General features: G+C 42.2%; 1 protein-coding gene and 1 pseudogene across 4 annotated transcripts in view; both read left to right on the forward strand.

Moving 5' to 3' along the window:
* IL37 (interleukin 37) overlaps positions 1-8,543 on the forward strand; it is a 14,972-nt gene extending 6,429 nt beyond the window's left edge. For 2 of the 4 annotated variants that reach the window (XM_008057114.1, XM_021711839.1), the window contains 3 exons: positions 6,573-6,692; positions 7,080-7,222; positions 8,295-8,543. In XM_008057114.1, the coding sequence (XP_008055305.1) occupies positions 6,573-6,692; positions 7,080-7,222; positions 8,295-8,543 (512 nt within the window). The remainder of the gene's footprint in view (positions 1-6,572; positions 6,693-7,079; positions 7,223-8,294) is intronic. The other 2 variants (XM_021711840.1, XM_021711841.1) reach the window with 1 other exon arrangement.
* Positions 8,544-15,051: 6,508 nt separating this feature from the next.
* On the forward strand, positions 15,052-15,813 carry LOC103259449 (annotated as a pseudogene).
* Positions 15,814-16,401: the final 588 nt, after the last annotated feature.

Consider the following 16,401-nt stretch of genomic DNA (forward strand, 5'->3'; position numbering starts at 1 on the left):
TAAATGGTGCTGGGAAAACTGGCTGACCACATGCAGAAGACTCAAACAAGGTCCCTATCTATCCCCATACACAAAAATTAACTCTAAATGGATTAGAGACCTAAATATAAAACCTCAAACTATAAGAACCTTAGAAAATGCAGGACACACCCTTATGGAAATTGGAACTGGCGTCCAATTCCTGAGCAATATCCGAAATGCGCAGGCCATAAGAGACAATATAGACAAGTGGGACCTCATTAAACTGACAAGCTTCTGCAAAGCCAAAGAAACCATCAAGAGAGCAGGGATATAGCCCACAGACTGGGAAAATGTATTTGCCAAATCCAGGCCTGACAAAGGCCTAACATCTTGGATCTACAAGGAACTCAAAAGTGCTGAAAAGAAAAAAAAACAAACAACCCCATTATAAAGTGGGCAAAAGATATGAACAGACACTTCTCAAAGGAAGACTGAGGGGCCAACAGACACATGATGAAATGTTCAACCTAACTAATCATCAAGGAGATGCAAATCAAAATCACACTGAGATACCATCTTACTCCAGTCAGAATGGCAATTATCAATAACTCAAAAAATAACAGATGCTGGAGAGGATGTGGTGAAAAGGGAACACTTCTACACTGTCGGTGGGAGTGTAAATTAGTGCAACCACTGTGGAAAGCAGTGTGACAATTTCTAAAAGCTCTAAATATCGACCTCCCATGTGACCCCACAATCCCCCTACTGGGAATATACCCTGAAGAACTCAAATCACTCTATCAAAAAGATAACTGCACACGTATGTTTATCGTAGCATTGTTCACAATAGCAAGGTTGGAACCAATCATGCTGTCCATCAAAAGGGGACTGGATTAAAAAAATGTAGTACATATGCATGAAGGAATACTATGCAGCCATAAAAAAGAACAAAATCATGATATTCACAGCAACCTGGATGGAACTAGAGTCTATAATGCTGAGTGATCTCTCACAGAAACAAAGATCTGAGTATCACATGTTCTCACTCATATAATGGACCTTGAACATCTATCATAATACTATAAGAAAAGGACTGACAGTGGTGGGAAACTATGGGGCAGGGTGGTGAGGGGAAGGGAGGTATGACTAGCGGTAGTGAATATCTGTCTGGGAATGGGGAAACACCCCTTATCAACAAGGGTGCCTGAATGATACATATTTGTAAACCTAACCCTTAACTGTACCCCACAATTTTAAAATTAAAAATTAAAAAAAAAGAATATTTGGATTTAAGATGGCCACCTAGAAGCAGCCAATTGGCACCTCTCTTTCAGAGCAGATCAAGGAGGAAAGTCCTCAAGGATGGTGACTCCAGCAACTTGAGCAGGCTGAAGCAGAGGATGCACACCACATTCTGCAGAGGACTCTTGGGAGACACTGAGAGCAAGGAGAGGAGAGAGTGAGCAGCTGGCTTTGGAGCCAGGAAGCCCCATTGTTGTCTAGCTAGTATCAGAATTAGAGTGCTGCTGCATATGTGGGAAAAGGTGAGGTGGGAAAATAGAACTCACTAACAAGGACTGCTAGGGCTCCCCACCACAGCCACATGGGACTCTAGTCCTACGCAGGAAGTGTCTTGGAAACAACATAGTGGTGTGCTTCAAGAGGCCACATAGATCTGGTAACCCATCTAAACTCTGAATGCTTACAGCCTAACAATCTCTGAGATCTCACACCCTGTAGGTAGCCCTTGGTGGTCAGCCTCAAGCTGGGAAATATCCATAACCAACTTCATTCACTCCAAGGGCAGGTTCTGCTACAACAGGCAGCTCCAGTTTTGAGCAAGTTGTGACTGATAAAACTGTGGAAAGTTTTTGAGTTCTGAATACAGATTGACTTCTATCTGGGGAGAGAGAGTCAAGAGGAGCTCCAAGTAACCCTCTCTCCCTGTGGGAACACTTCTGTGCAGCAACCAGGGGGCCCATCACCCCTTCAGATCCTCATAGAGAGCTCACAGCCAGGGATCAGCATGCAGTCCAGCTGGTTCCAGCCAATGAGAAAAATGCTGCTGTGGAAAGTCACTTTGATTTCTGAGCACTGACAGACAAGAGAAGAGGATCCCAAGGTGGTGAAGCAAGGATGCCTACTGTCCTGGCAACCCATCTTTCCCTGTGTGAACTCTTTTGCACAACAGAAAATGTTTGGCCATCCCTGCAGTATGGCCATAGCAGCTGGGGTCTCGTTTCCCACTGGAGTAGCCAGTCATGCCCATGAGAACTGAAGAGCAGTCCAGCCTGATGCAACCCTCCCAGACCAGCATTTCCTCTCCACTCCTCTCAAAATTCAAGGAACTGAGGATCTTTTGGAGGCCCATTGTCCAGGTTATCTACTTATTCCCTGGGAAAAGAGAGGCCAAGGGGGAAAAAAAAGCCCACAGACTCCATCATAGGGAGCTGTTTTCTCCAAGCACCATCTCCTGGCTGGAGGCCAATATGCAGAGCCCTTTACAACATCTGACACAACAGTAACAGCCCCTGAGAAGACAATCAGAACAAAGATCATGCTTCCCTGCATCTCACAGATCAGTCCATAGACTGAGACTTCAGAGTTTTTCCAGAGGGTCCTCCATATACATCAATGACCAACTCCTTTTAGAATTCAACTCCAGTGTCTTCACATCATGGGATACCTTGCAGGCACCCACTAGCACCAGCCAAAAGGTGGATGCCTCCTAGGGAAGTTAGACTCAGAAGGGTAGCAAGACCCACAGTTGTTGAGTCCTCACAAACTGTCACCCCCAGGGGAAGGAGTAGTGCAGCACAACAGAAGAGAGCCTTGTGAGATAAGGATAAAAAGAAAAAATTTAATCCCATAAAAGTTCAGCCCAACAGTAGCAACCTTATATAAAAACAACAACAACAACAAACCCCCCAAAACCAAACCAAACAAAAAATTAAAAATAAAAAGAGAAGAATTTGTCCTTACAAATGAGGAAGAACCAGCAGAAAAACACTAGTCATTCTTGAAACCTTAATGAGGTGTCACCCACAAAAGGTCTTCCTATACCCCAAGCAATGGAAACCATTCAGAATGACCTGTCCCTTCTGACAGACATATAATTCAGACTATGGGTGGAAATGCAGTCAAGGAAAGTCACAAGAAGATGGAAGCATAAAAGTTGAACTGGTCAATATAAGAAAGACTCAATTTGAAATTCTGGAATTTTAAAGCACCATGACAAAACTAGGCAGTAGAATTGACCAGGCAGAGGAAAGAATCTCAGAGCTTGAGGATCAAAGTATTGAACTAACCCAGTCTGATAAAAACAAAGAAAAAGGCTGAAGAAGAATGAGCAAAGTCTAAAAGAGGTTTGGGATTATGTAAAGAGACAAAATCTCTGGTTGATTGGTACTCCTAAAAAGTAGGGTAATCTGAGAACAACCTGGAACAAGCATTTCAAGAGGTCTCCAAGAAAATTTCTCCTATCTTGCAACCATCCAAATGCAAGAGATCCATAGAACCCCTGCAAGTATACATGAGAAGACTATCCCCAAGACACAAGTAATCTGTCTCCATCAGGTAAGTATGAAAGAAAAACTCTAAAGGCAGTCAGAGAGAAGGGACAGACCACCTACCAGTGAAGACTTTTCAGAATTTCAGCAGACCCATCTTTAACATTCTTAAAGGAAAGCAATTCCAGCCAAGAATTTTCTATCCTGTCAGGCTAAGCTTCATCAATGAAGGAGAATTAAAAATCCTTTAAATATATCTAACCCCTAAGAGAATATGCCACCTCCAGACCAGTCCTTCAGGAGATGCTTAAGAATGTTCTAAGCATGGAAATGAAACAACAGTTCCACTCATTGCAACAGCACAGGCAAGCAAAGAGTTAACAAACAATACAGCTCAATCACAAAACCTAAAAAGTAAAGCAATCTCTTAATAACAAAATAACAGGAATAAACTCCTGCATATTAATAATTAACTTGAACTTGAATGGACTGAATGTGCCAATCAAAAGGCATAGATAACAAAACAGGATCGAACATTCTGCTGCCTCCAGGAAACCCATATCAGTTCAAAGACCACCAACAGGCTCAAGGTAAGGGGTGGAGAAAGATCTTCTAGGTAAGTAGAAAACCAAAAAAAAAAAAAAAAGCAGGAGTAGCTATTATTATATCAGACAAAACAGATTTCAAACCAATACAAGTTAAAAAGTACAGTGAGGGATACTACATTATGATAAAAGGCTCAATCCACTAGCAAGGAATATATATCTTAAACTTATAGGCACACAGTACAGGAGCAACCATATTTATAAAACAATTTCTACTTAAACCAAGACAGGAAATAGACACCATACAATAAAAATTATAATTGGAGACTTTAATACCCTGCTATCGTTGGGGGTATTATTGAGACAAAAACTAACAAGGAAATACAGAACTTTAACTCAACTGTATCTAACAGACTTCTACAGAACACTTCATCCAACAACCACAGAGTATACATTCTACTCATTAGCACATGGAACATATTCAAAGATTGATGACATTCTCAGGCATAAATGAAGTGTGAACAAATTTCCAAAGGGTAAAATAATAGTCTCCTCAGACTACAGTGAAATAAAAATAAATACAATCACCAACAGGAACCCCACAAAATACACCAATACATGGAAATTAAACAATATGCTTCTGAATGACTTTGAGGTTAACACAGAAACCCAACATATCAAAGCCTCTGAGACACCATGAAAGTGATACTGAGAGGGACATTTATAACATTGCATCCTCATATCAAGAAAAGAGAGGAATCTCATGTAAACAGCCTAATGTCATGCTTACAGGGGCTGGAAAGGCAAGAACAATCTAATCCTAGATTGAGTAGAAACATTCAAATTACTAAAGTAAAGTCACAGTTGAATGAAGTAGAATAAAAAAACAAACCAAAAAAAAAAAAAAGGGTGTCTTCAGACTAGCAGATTGACAGCTCCTGGAGCTTATTAGAAAGGTAGAGCCTTGACACCACCAAGACTTACTGAACTGCAACCACAGGTTATTCATTGCACATTAAAGTGTGGGAAATGGAAAGGCCCAGTCTAGTTTGGTGGTTGTCAATCAACCTATACCTGCTACATGAACTCAGAATATCTGAGGTGAGGCCCAGAAAAGCTCCCAAGGAGATTCTGATATAATCCAGGGCTGAGAGCCATGGATCTCACCTGTCTCCATATCATTGTAGAGTTATTTAGGATCTCACCCGGGGCCATTCACCCCTTTCATAGACACTGAGTGTCTGTAATGCTTGAGATACTACAGGGAGCATTGGGGGTGGTGGTGGGGGGGGTCTGTCAAGGATCACAGGTGAGTTAGGCAGGGGACCTCCTCCTGGGGAGCTTACAGCGCTCTAGGGCAGAGACAAGGACACCAATACCTGTGTGCAAGTGATAATTGGAAAGTGCTGTGACACTGGAGAGGAAGCCATCCTGTGAAGAGGAGGCCAAAGAGGGACACAGGGAGGAGGTGACAGGAGATCTGGTGTTACAGGAGAAATCCTTCCCACTGTCTGAGGACAAGGAGACCAGGAGGTCATACTATGATGAGACACCCAGCCAGAGGCTGTGTGCTTATAGGGAGGAGGATGACACCTTAGACTTATTCTCTATGTTACAATTACCTGTGATAGATACCTATACTATAGCACCACACAGTGTAGTGTGTTATCGTATTACCAAATGTGCCATTTTCCAGTCACCCAGCCCCAACAGTCACTGGCCCAGCACAGGGGCTCCATCCCTCCATAAGACAAGCTCCAGAGTGTTTCACTAAGGGATGGGTGCTTGCCCAATCAGGCCCATAGGGAAGGTTTCCTGTTAGGATCCCACTTTAGGCAGAATTGGTCTGTATGACTTCGTAGAAGCCCACACCCTGGGAACCCCCTGGACACTGTTGTGGCTGGTCCTGCCTGCTGGAAGAGGTTCTTTCAAAGCCAGGTGCAAACGCTGTGGTTTTTCAAAGAAGCCTCTGCAGCATTAGCTCAGCCTTACACATGGTGGGTTCCCTGCGGGTTTCCTGCCTCCACTTCCACTCTTCCATCAAGGTTCCCTTGTCCCAACCATTGAAAGGATTTGTCCCATCCCAGGCATTGCTGGTGGCACAATGCCTTCAGTCAGAGTATGCAGAAAAGACCATTGGAAGAACATGTACTGAGTCTTTTCTATAGTTTAGACACTTTCTTAGCTCAGGCTGAGGTCTGTATTCATTTGGGTAAGCATTTAATCTTCTTAATTCTTCTCTCAGGTACATGCTGCTGTTACTACTCCCATTTTGTAGATGAGGACACTGAGGTTTAGAGAGATTTAGTAACCTGTCCTTCTACAACATATCTTGGATTTGAGCACATCTGTCAAAATCTGGAACCCATGTGCTTATTCACAATGTTAAATTGCTTGTCCTAGAAAGACAGAAAGTCTGGAAGTGGAAGAAATATTCAGCAGCTATGATGTCTGAGTACACAGGAAGGGTGAAAAGCCAGGGCTCAGATATGATATAGAAAGGGCTGAATCTTACATTATCAATGTGAAGTGTTGACATCTGGTTATATTGATCTAGGTTCAAAGTTGAAGTGTAAAGAGCCAAAGAAATTCAACCTTCATGCCCAGTTTCAGCAAGTTTTGGTCCTGGACTGTGGGATTCTCAAGGCAGTTCCAGATAGAAAGCATATACACCCAGGTGACTCTCAGTGTTGGCTGTATTTTCTGTCCCCACCAAACCAGGGTAAGTCCTCCCTTTAAGTGGGCACTGCTCTATGCTGTGCCACACCTGCAGCTCCAGCAGGTAGTGGTATTTGGGAGGAGAAGCCCCAGGGACACTTAGGCATTGGATGAAGAGTTTGTAACAATGACCAGATTTGAGGGGAGTCTTTCTGGAAGGGCTAGGAGAAAGAAGAAGCCAGACACTTAGGCTGTGGAAGAAGAGGCTTAATCCAGTGTGTCGGAGGGAAATTTTGACCAGAGTCAAGGGAAGAGGGGCTTTGTGTCAGGCCTGAAACCCCAGCAGATAAGGAAGGACTTTTCCCTGCTTTGAGAACTGACCAGTTTTCTGACTGTCTTTTTCCAGAGATTTTCTTTGTATTAGCCTCACATTTGCCCCCAGCCCCAAAGGAAAAAGGGAGTCCAATTTTCTTGGCAGTCTCTAAGGGAGAGTTGTGTCTCTACTGTGACAAGGACAAAGGAAAAGGCCACCCATCTCTTCAGCTGAAGGTGAGATTTCCAGCTTTATTTCTGGTGCCATTGGCTGCCCCAGAGTAAAAGGCCAAGTTCCTCAATGCCTCTTACTGTTCCTGGAATTTTCTCTTTCTCTTATTTTTGAGTCAGAGGTCTCACTCTGTCACTCATGCTAGAGTGCAATGGCACAAACATGGCTCATTGCAGCTTTGACCTCCTGTGCTCATGCGATTCTTCTGCTTTAGCCTTCTGAGTAGCTGGGACTACAGGTAGGTGCCACCATGCCTGGCCACATAATGAGGAGACTAGGAGGAGAACCTGAACATGTGTGAGCAGCCCTCCCTCCTCTCCTAGATCCACCTACCCTGGATGGACTGTGTTCTCCTGCTGCTGTGGCCCTCCATGTGGCAGGTGGCACCCCTGGGTCAGGACTGTGACATACCAGTACAGGGTAGGAGTGTGTAAGGTTGCACTTGAAGAGCAATGTGTTTGCTCTGCAAACATATTCCTAGATGGAGCACATTTTCACTCGAGTGAAGAAATCTTAAGAAGCCCAATTTTAGATGCAAATTCAAATCATATTCTCTATTCTAACTTTTAAAACTTCTTTAGAGCTGATAGTTTGGTGTTCACTTGACTTCTGCATCTTGAAATTATGATGATGATGATTATTTGAGTTGGAGTCTCACAACGTTGACCAGGCTGGAGTGCCATGGCACACTCATGGCCACCCCAGCGGTGTGCTACCATGCCCGGCTAATTTTTGATTTATTGTAGAGATGAGGGCTTGCCAAGTTGCCTGGGCTGGTTTCAAACCTGCTGGTTCAGGCAACCCACTTGCCTCGGCCTCCCAAAGTGCTGGGATTACAGGCTGAGCCACCAAGCCTGACCCAAAATTATTTTTAATATGAGGAGAGGAGATGGCATGGTCAAGAAGGCATGATTACTTATCAGCCCTTAAACACCAGTACCAAGGCTGACACCCCAACTCTCCCAAGGACCACCTTTTCCTCCTTTCCTGTGCAAAGGCCTAAAGCAAGGGCACACATGCTGGGTTTTTCTCCTTCTCAAAGCCTGTGCTATCTAATGAATCTTTTTCACCCCATAGAAGAAGAAACTGATGGAACTGGGTACTCTGAAGGAACAAGAATGCCGACACTTCATCTTTTATAAGTCTAAGGTGGGCTCCCAGTACACGCTGGAGTCAGCTGCTCACCCTGGATGGTTCATGTGTACCTCTCACTCTCCTAATCAACCTGTTGAAGTGACAGATAAAGCTGGAAAAAAGAAACACATTGAATTTTCATTTCACCCAGTTCACAAAGTTGAAACAAGCTACATGGAGGCCAGTGATTAGGAAGCTCCCCCATCAAATGCCTTCTTTAGCCTCTCTCTCTAATTTGGACCAATCCCTGCCCTCACTCCCACACTGGGGAACACACACCCAGTGGTGCGAACAGCCAATTCTCAGGAGGGTGATGAGGGGAGAAGAAGTGCAGATGCACAGCCTTTTCCAATTTCCATGTTGTAATTACTCTTAATATGGCTGAGCTCAAACTACCAACATCAAGCATGGAACAGAGTTGGGAAGAGATGTTAACAACTGTCTATTGCAAGTAGATATAAGCTAGTTTCAACACACCACTACAGCCACATTGACTATCCTTGTTTTAGACCAGGGATTGGCAAACTACATCCTTCTGGCGCCAAATTCAGATTATTGTCTGTTAGTATGGTTTGCTAACACAGCCACTCTCACTATGTATGGCTATCTTTGTGCCATAAAAACAGAGCATGTGACAGGACATATGCTATGTGGCCCTTTATGAAAAAAGATTGCTGACTTCTACTCTACAGGGCAGGAGACCACCGATTGTTTACAGCTTCCAAACATTCATCCCTGAGTAACGGGAAACTGCGGGTGTGTGGGGGGTAGGGGGCGGGGGAGGGGAGGTGAGATTGGCAGTAGTGGGAATCTGCCTAGGGAAGGGGGGGCACACCTCATTAACAAGGGCACCTGCACAATGAATATTTGCATACCTAATCCTGAATTATACCCCACAATTTTAAAATAAAAAATTTAAAGGTAAAAAAAAAGAAAGTTGAGAGACATGTGTTTATGTTTTGGTAATCTGTAAACTATAAGATGCTTAGAATTCATTGCCTCAAAAAGGCAATATCAGGTAAGAAATTATGTTGCTACTGTGAGAACCATCTGTACAACTAAAACTGATATAAAATGATCTACAAAAATGTTTAAAAAGATAAAGTTTAATGTCTATCTTTCCTGTCTTTTTTCATATATATATGAATTTTTGTATATATATATATGCACATACAAACAATGCATGCGAAATTGATTTGTAACCTATTTTTGTCACTAATAGTATATCTCGAATACCTTTCTCTCACAAGATAGGCTTCTGCACATCATTTAAAATTTCTGCATGATGTTCCATTGCATGTGATGCAGAAAACCTCATTCCCTTTTCAGTCATTATAGGAGTTTTTGTAAGGGGAGACCCATCTTTTTGGGGAAATTCCTTGTTAGTCCTTTCCTGGAAGATGGGATCTCTCAAATCATACCATAATAACAAAATATGATCATTAAACTGAAGGAAGAGTCTGTTCTGGTTTTTGTCTTGGTCTTTGTTTTGGTGAACTTTGAAATAGACAAGGAAATAAAATTTGGCTGAAGTTGGGGAGGAGGTTTGAGCAAAATGGTTTTCAATAAGGAAGGACCAGACTGGAGCTAGTAACATTTTGGTTAAAAAAGGAATAGGAGATGGAGGAAGGAGGAGCAAGGGCGTGAGAGGAGAGGAGAAGGACACAGAAGGCAGAAGTCACCTAGGGGCTTCATGACTCGAGTAGGGCATGGAAAGGAGAGACAAGTGGATGATGGGGCCATTAAGTTGTTTTCTGTTGGACTACACGATAAACATTCTCCATGTTTTCCACAAGTCACCAGCATCTTCTATATTGCTAACACTTATTTGGGCCCAAGTGGACCCCCTTTTGTTTGTTTGTTTTTTTTGAGTTGGAGTCTCACTCTGTTGCCCAGGCTGGAGTGCAGTGGCCACTCCCGGCCACCGCAGCCTCAACCTGCTGGGCTCTGGTGATCCTTCCGCCTCAGCCTTCCAAGTAGCCGGAATTACAGGCATGTGCTACCACACCCAGCTGATTTTTTGATTTATTGTAGAGATGAGGTCTCTCTGCCCAGGTGGGTCTCGAACCCGCGGGCTCAGGCAATCCACTCACCTCAGCCTCCCAAAGGCGCGGGATTACAGGCTGAGCCACCGAGTCCGGTGCGAGAAGCTCAGAGTTGAGGAGAGAGGACAGCCTCCCTCTAGGTTCAATATGAAAATTTCATAATTCAATGAAATGACTTTACATGGTTGGTCATTTAGGTGTACCATAGAAACTCAGCAATGAGCCAATATTTCTTTAGAATATAGTTTTTGAAGAGGAATTCCAGGTTAAAGATAGGTACAGGATAAAACTTTATTTTATTTATTTATTTTTAAATTAAAACAATTTTTTATTTTAGAGATGTGTGGTACAATTCAGGATTAGTTATACAAGTGGTCATTGTATAGGTAAAAATGGGCCTCCCTTTGGTCCCCACTTTGCCTGGTTGAGATCAGGTACCCTTATTGATGTTATGTGCCCCCCTCCTCCCCTTGGCAGTTTCTGGCTACTGCCAATTCCCTTCTTAATGTTATAGTAAATGTTCAGGGTCTGCTTAAGAGTGAGGACATGTGGTACTCAGTTCTTTGTTTCTGTGATAGATTATTCAGTATTATAGACTCTAAGTCCTTCCAAGATGCTGTGAAGTTCATAATTTTGTCTTTCTTTATGGCAGCATAATATTCTATTGTGTATATGTACCACATTTTTTAAATCCAGTACTCTTTTTTTTTTTTTTTGAGTTGGAGTCTCACTCTGTCACTCAGGCTGGAGTGCAGTGCCACACTCACAGCCACCCTAGCATCAACCTGCTGGGCTCCAGTGATCCTTCTGCCTCAGCCTTCCAAGTATTCGGAACTACAGGCGTGCACTACCATGACTGACTAATTTTTTTTTATTGTGTAGACGAGGTCTCGCCAAGTTGCCTGGGCTGGTCTTGAACCCATGGGCTCAGGCAATCCACTTACCTTCACTTCCCAAAGTTCTGTGATTACAGGCTGAGCCACTGAGCCCAACCTCCAGTCCTCTTTTGATGGGCAGCACAGTTAGTTCCATGTTTTTGCTATTGTGAATAATGCGGCAATAAACATGAGTGTGCAGGTAACTTTTTCATAGAGTGATTTGAGTTCCTCAGGGTATATTCCAAGTAGGGGAATTATGGGGTCGTATGGACAATCAATTTTTAGAATTTTTAGAAATTGTCACACTTTTTTCCACAGAGGCTATACTGGTTTATACTTCCACCAACAGTGTAGAAATATTCCCTTGTCCCTACATCCAAGAAAATCTGCCAAAACCTGCTTTCACTGATAGAGGACTTTGGCAAAGTCTCAGGGTGCAAAGTAAATGTGTAAAGGACAGTTATTCTTGGGGATAGAATGTCTGGGAAGGATTTTAATTCTCTATTACTGATGAAACTTAGCTTAGCTGGGTAGGTAATTCATGGTTGAAATTATTTATCTTTGGGAACTTTGAAGGTTGGACTTCAATGTCTCCTAGCCTTAAGTGTTTCTGCAGATACGTCTGCAGTATTTCTAATTGGTCTTCCCCTGTAGGTAGTCTGACATTTCTCCCTTGCTGCCTTTAGGATTTTTTCTTTTATACCTACATTATGTAAGAGAATTACTGTGTGTCTAGGAGTTAGTTTTCTTATTTGTTGTCTTTCAGGGGTTCTCTGAATCTCTTGTGTTTGAATGGCTATGTCTCTGATGAGATGAGGGAAGTTCTCTTGGATAATTTCATGGACTGTTTATTACAGGGTGGTCTCTGTCTCTCTGCCTCAGAGATTCCAATTAACCTTAGGTTTTGCCTCTTGATGTAACTACTTATCTCTTGGAGGCTTTGTTCTGTCTTTTTTTTTTTTTTTTGAGTTGGAGTCTCACTCCATCGCCCAGACTGGAGTGCAGTGGCCGCTCTTGGCCACCGCAGTCTCGACCTGCTGGGTGTTCTGTCTTTTTAAGCTTCTTTTCTATGTTTTTCTTTTCTTTGAGTTGGCGTTTCACTCTGTCACCCAGGCCAAAGTGCAGTGGCACACTCACAGATATCTCATTGTTGACCTGCTGGGCTCAGGTGATCCTTCCACCTCAGCCTTCCAATAGCTGGAACTACTGGTGTGCATTACCATGCCCAGCTAATTTTGGATTTGTTGTAGGGACGAGGTCTCACCAAGATGCCTGGGCTGGTCTTGAACCCATGGGCTCAGGCAATCCACTCACCTCAGCCTCCCAAAGTTCTGGGTATACAGGCTGAGCCACAGAGCCTTCCCCTTTTCTTTGTTTTTAACAGTTGGGGTTAGTTTCATATTTTTGTCTTCAAGCTCTGGGATTCCTTCTTCTGCTTGGTTAATTCTGCTTCCCATGCTTATCATTATTTTTTTCATTCACCGTATTCGTTATTGCTGTTATCTGAGTTATCAACTCCTTCATTCTTTCCTCTTGTCTCTACTCATTTCTATTTTTTCTCACTATTCATATTTTTATATCTGGGTTAGTGGTTTGAGAACAGTCATTTTGGGGGTTCTTCATTGTTTGAGTTCCTAAACCTGTATTCTCAGTTGTCCTCCCAGGGGTCTGTATGAGACCAGATTCTTCCTTTGGTTTTTCTTCATTTGTGTATATTTTCCTCCCTCCCCCTCCCCTCTTTTTAAAGCTTCTCTTTAAATCTGTTGTTCAGTGATTGAGGGATAGCTTTTACTTCTGTTTGCTCAATCTTCTATTCTTCCTTATATAGATCCTTTGGTTTTGTTCAATTTTGAAGCTGGACTGGGTGTGGGGGCTGTGCTTTTTTGCAGTTTTGAGATTTAATTGGGGGGGGTGAGCTGTGATTCAGAAGCTATCTGCAGATCCCAGTATCTGCTGACAGGTGTGTGGGCCCCCTGGAACCCACTTCTCACTGCCTTACAATCTGTAAATGCAGTAGAGGTGTATGTTTGACCCTGACAGCAAAATGAGATAAGAAAAAGCAGGCCGGGCTCGGTGGCTCAGCCTGTAATCCCAGCACTTTGGGAGTCTGAGGAGAGTGGATTGCCTGAGCCCACTGGTTCAAGACCAGCCTGGGCAACTTGGCAAAAACTTGTCTCTACAATAAAGTTTTTAAAAATTAGCTGGGCATGGTAGTGTGCCCCTATAGTTCTGGCAACTTGGAAGGCTGAGGCAGAAGGATTACGGGAGCCCAGCTGGTCAACACTAGAGTGGTCATGAGCATGCTACTACACTCCAGTCTGTGCAACAGAGTGAGACTCTAACTTAAAAAAAATACTCAGTGATCTATCACAGAAACGAACAGAGTACCACATGTTGTTATGATAATTGCTCGAGTGGACCTTGAGCAATTATCATAATACTATAAGAAAAGAATTGGCAGTATTGGAAAACTGCTGGCAGGGGAGTGAGATTGGCAGTTGAGGGAAACTACTAAGGGAGGGAGTGGCATACCTCATCAAAAAGTGTATCTGCATAATGAACATTTGTATACCTAACCCTGAAATGTACCCCACATCTTTAAAATAAAAAACAAAAAAATTAAGGAAAGAATTTGACTGTCTTTGCACATATATTTTGTACCCGGGACTTTACCAAAGTCCTTTATCAGTATAAGATTTTTGACAGATTCTCTTGGATTTTCAAGGTATTGAATTATATCATCAGCAGAGAGGGATATCTTGACTTCTTCTTTTCCTATTTGGATACCCCTGATCCTTCTCTTGTCTGGTTGTTCTAACTAGGACTTCCAACACTATGATGTTGAAACAGGAGGGGTGAGCCTTGTCTTGTTCTAATTTTCATGGAAAATGCTTCCAATTTCTGTCCATTTAGCAATATGTTGACTGTGGGTTTATCATAGATGACTCTAGCTAATTTGAGTTATGTTCCCTCTATGCCTAGTTGTTCAAGGGTTTTTATAAAGAGGAGATGCTGGATTTTATCAAAACCTTTTTCTGCATCTAATGATATAATCATGTGGTTCTTGTTTTACATCTGTTTTTGTATTTATTTTCATTTATGATCTTGTGGATGTTGAACCAGCTTTGCATCCTGAGGATGAAGCCTGGTCATGGTGGATGATTTTTGAGCTGTTTGTTGGATTTGATTTGCTAGAATGTTGTTCAGTATTTTTGCATCTATGTTCATCAGAGATATTGGCCTGTAGTTCTCTTTCCTAGTTGGATCTTTATCAGGTTTGTGTAACAGTGTGATGTTAACCTCATAAAAATGACTTGGGGAGTGTACCTGGTTTGTGTATCAGTGTGATGTAAACCTCATAACATGATTTGGGGAGTGCTGCGTCTTTCTTGATTGCCTGGAATGCTTTCAGTAGGAATAGTATTAGCTCCTCCTTGTATGTTTTATAGAATTCCATCCGGTTCAGGGCTTTTTTGTAGCTAGTTTTCTTATGATAGAGTCAACTTCCTGGGTTATTATTGGTCTATTTAGGAAATCAATTTCGAAAAGCAGTCAGATCGGAATTGGACTTTGGAGGTGTGGTGTGGAGTAAGGCATAAAACTTTTCAGAGAATAATGAACCTGCTCCTCTGTCTCTTCCTTGTGTACACCGCACTTCAGAGGTTCCCATCAGCCTTGCGATTTATTTTTCTATCTGCTTTTTATATAGAAAGAAGTACATATATTTTTTCTTCTTAAGAGAAAATTCCTGTTCCAAGAGAAAATAAGGCAACACCAATGAAGGAGAGAAGAGCCAGTCAAAAATTATCCAGTAAATCTATCATGGATCCTAATCAGAACATGAAATGCAAGATAGTAATGGTGGGAGACAGTCAGTGTCTGCTGCATGTCTTCACAAAGGACTGCTTCCCTGAGAATTATGTTCCTATGGTGTTTGAAAATTACATACCCAGTTTTGAAATCGACACACAAAGAATAGAGTTGAGTCTGTGGGATACTTCAGGTTCTCCTTACTATGACAACATCCACTCCCTCTCTTACCCAGATTCAGATGCTGTGCTGATTTGCTTCAACATCAGTAGACCAGAGACTCTGGACAATTCTGAAAAAGTGAAATGGTGAAATCCAGGAGTTTTGTTCCAATACCAAAATTCTCTTGGTTGGCTGCAAGTCTGATCTTCGGACAGATGTTGGTATGTTAGTAGAGCTCTCAAATCACAAGCAGACACAAGCAGTGTCATATGACCGGGGGGCAAATATGGCTAAACTGATTGGAGCAGCTACTTACATTGAATGCTCAGTTTTACAGTCAGAAAACAGCATCAGAGTCATTTTTCACGTTGCCACCTTGGCTTGTGTAAATAAGACAAAAATGTTAAGTGGAACAAATCACAGAGGGTTACAAAGTGGATTTCACACATGCCCAGCAGTCCAGAACTCTTGGCAGTTGCTACAGACTGTGATGTGAATCTTTCCTTATTTTTAACGAGGACAAGAGAATCTTGTGTAAAAAACAACAATAGCAAAACAAAAAGATGAAGTCTGAACAAGTGCACAGCCAAAATCATATATTCTGGAGGCTTAGGAGGTGTTTGAACAGATAATCATCTTTTTGGAATCCTATCCTTAGGTTCAGCATGTAGACTCAGTGATGAGATGTGAATACACAGGAGAGTTTTGAAGTGAGACTTGAAAAATATGCCAAAAAAAAGAAAGAGAAACAAATGAGCTAGAGGAAGATGAGGAGGAATGCGAGTACCTCCAAGAAGAAAAATCACACTCAGAATGATGCTTGTATTTTTTTTATTAAAATCTATCCATGGATCTCTACTTTTATTTAATTTTTAAATGTTTTAATCTCCTTTACAAAATGTATATGTTAATATACCATCCTCATTGGGGAATTTGCACTGTGACCTTAACGTTTAGTTTTTAGAGGATGTGATTTAATTTCTTTTTAGATCATCATTAAAATGGAAATTGTATCAGGACTCATGGGGATATCCAGAGGAAAACTTTATGAGGCTTTGAAATCTTGCATTCCTGAAGATAGCTGAGTGAGATGGTTCCAAAGAAAGGCTTTTGCAGTTTTGCAAGATTTGTTGACCAGCACTACAAAGATTGCAT

The sequence above is a fragment of the Carlito syrichta genome, unplaced genomic scaffold (assembly GCF_000164805.1).
Source record: "Carlito syrichta isolate Samal-C Ts95f unplaced genomic scaffold, Tarsius_syrichta-2.0.1 Scaffold302727, whole genome shotgun sequence".
Taxonomy (NCBI): domain Eukaryota; kingdom Metazoa; phylum Chordata; class Mammalia; order Primates; family Tarsiidae; genus Carlito; species Carlito syrichta.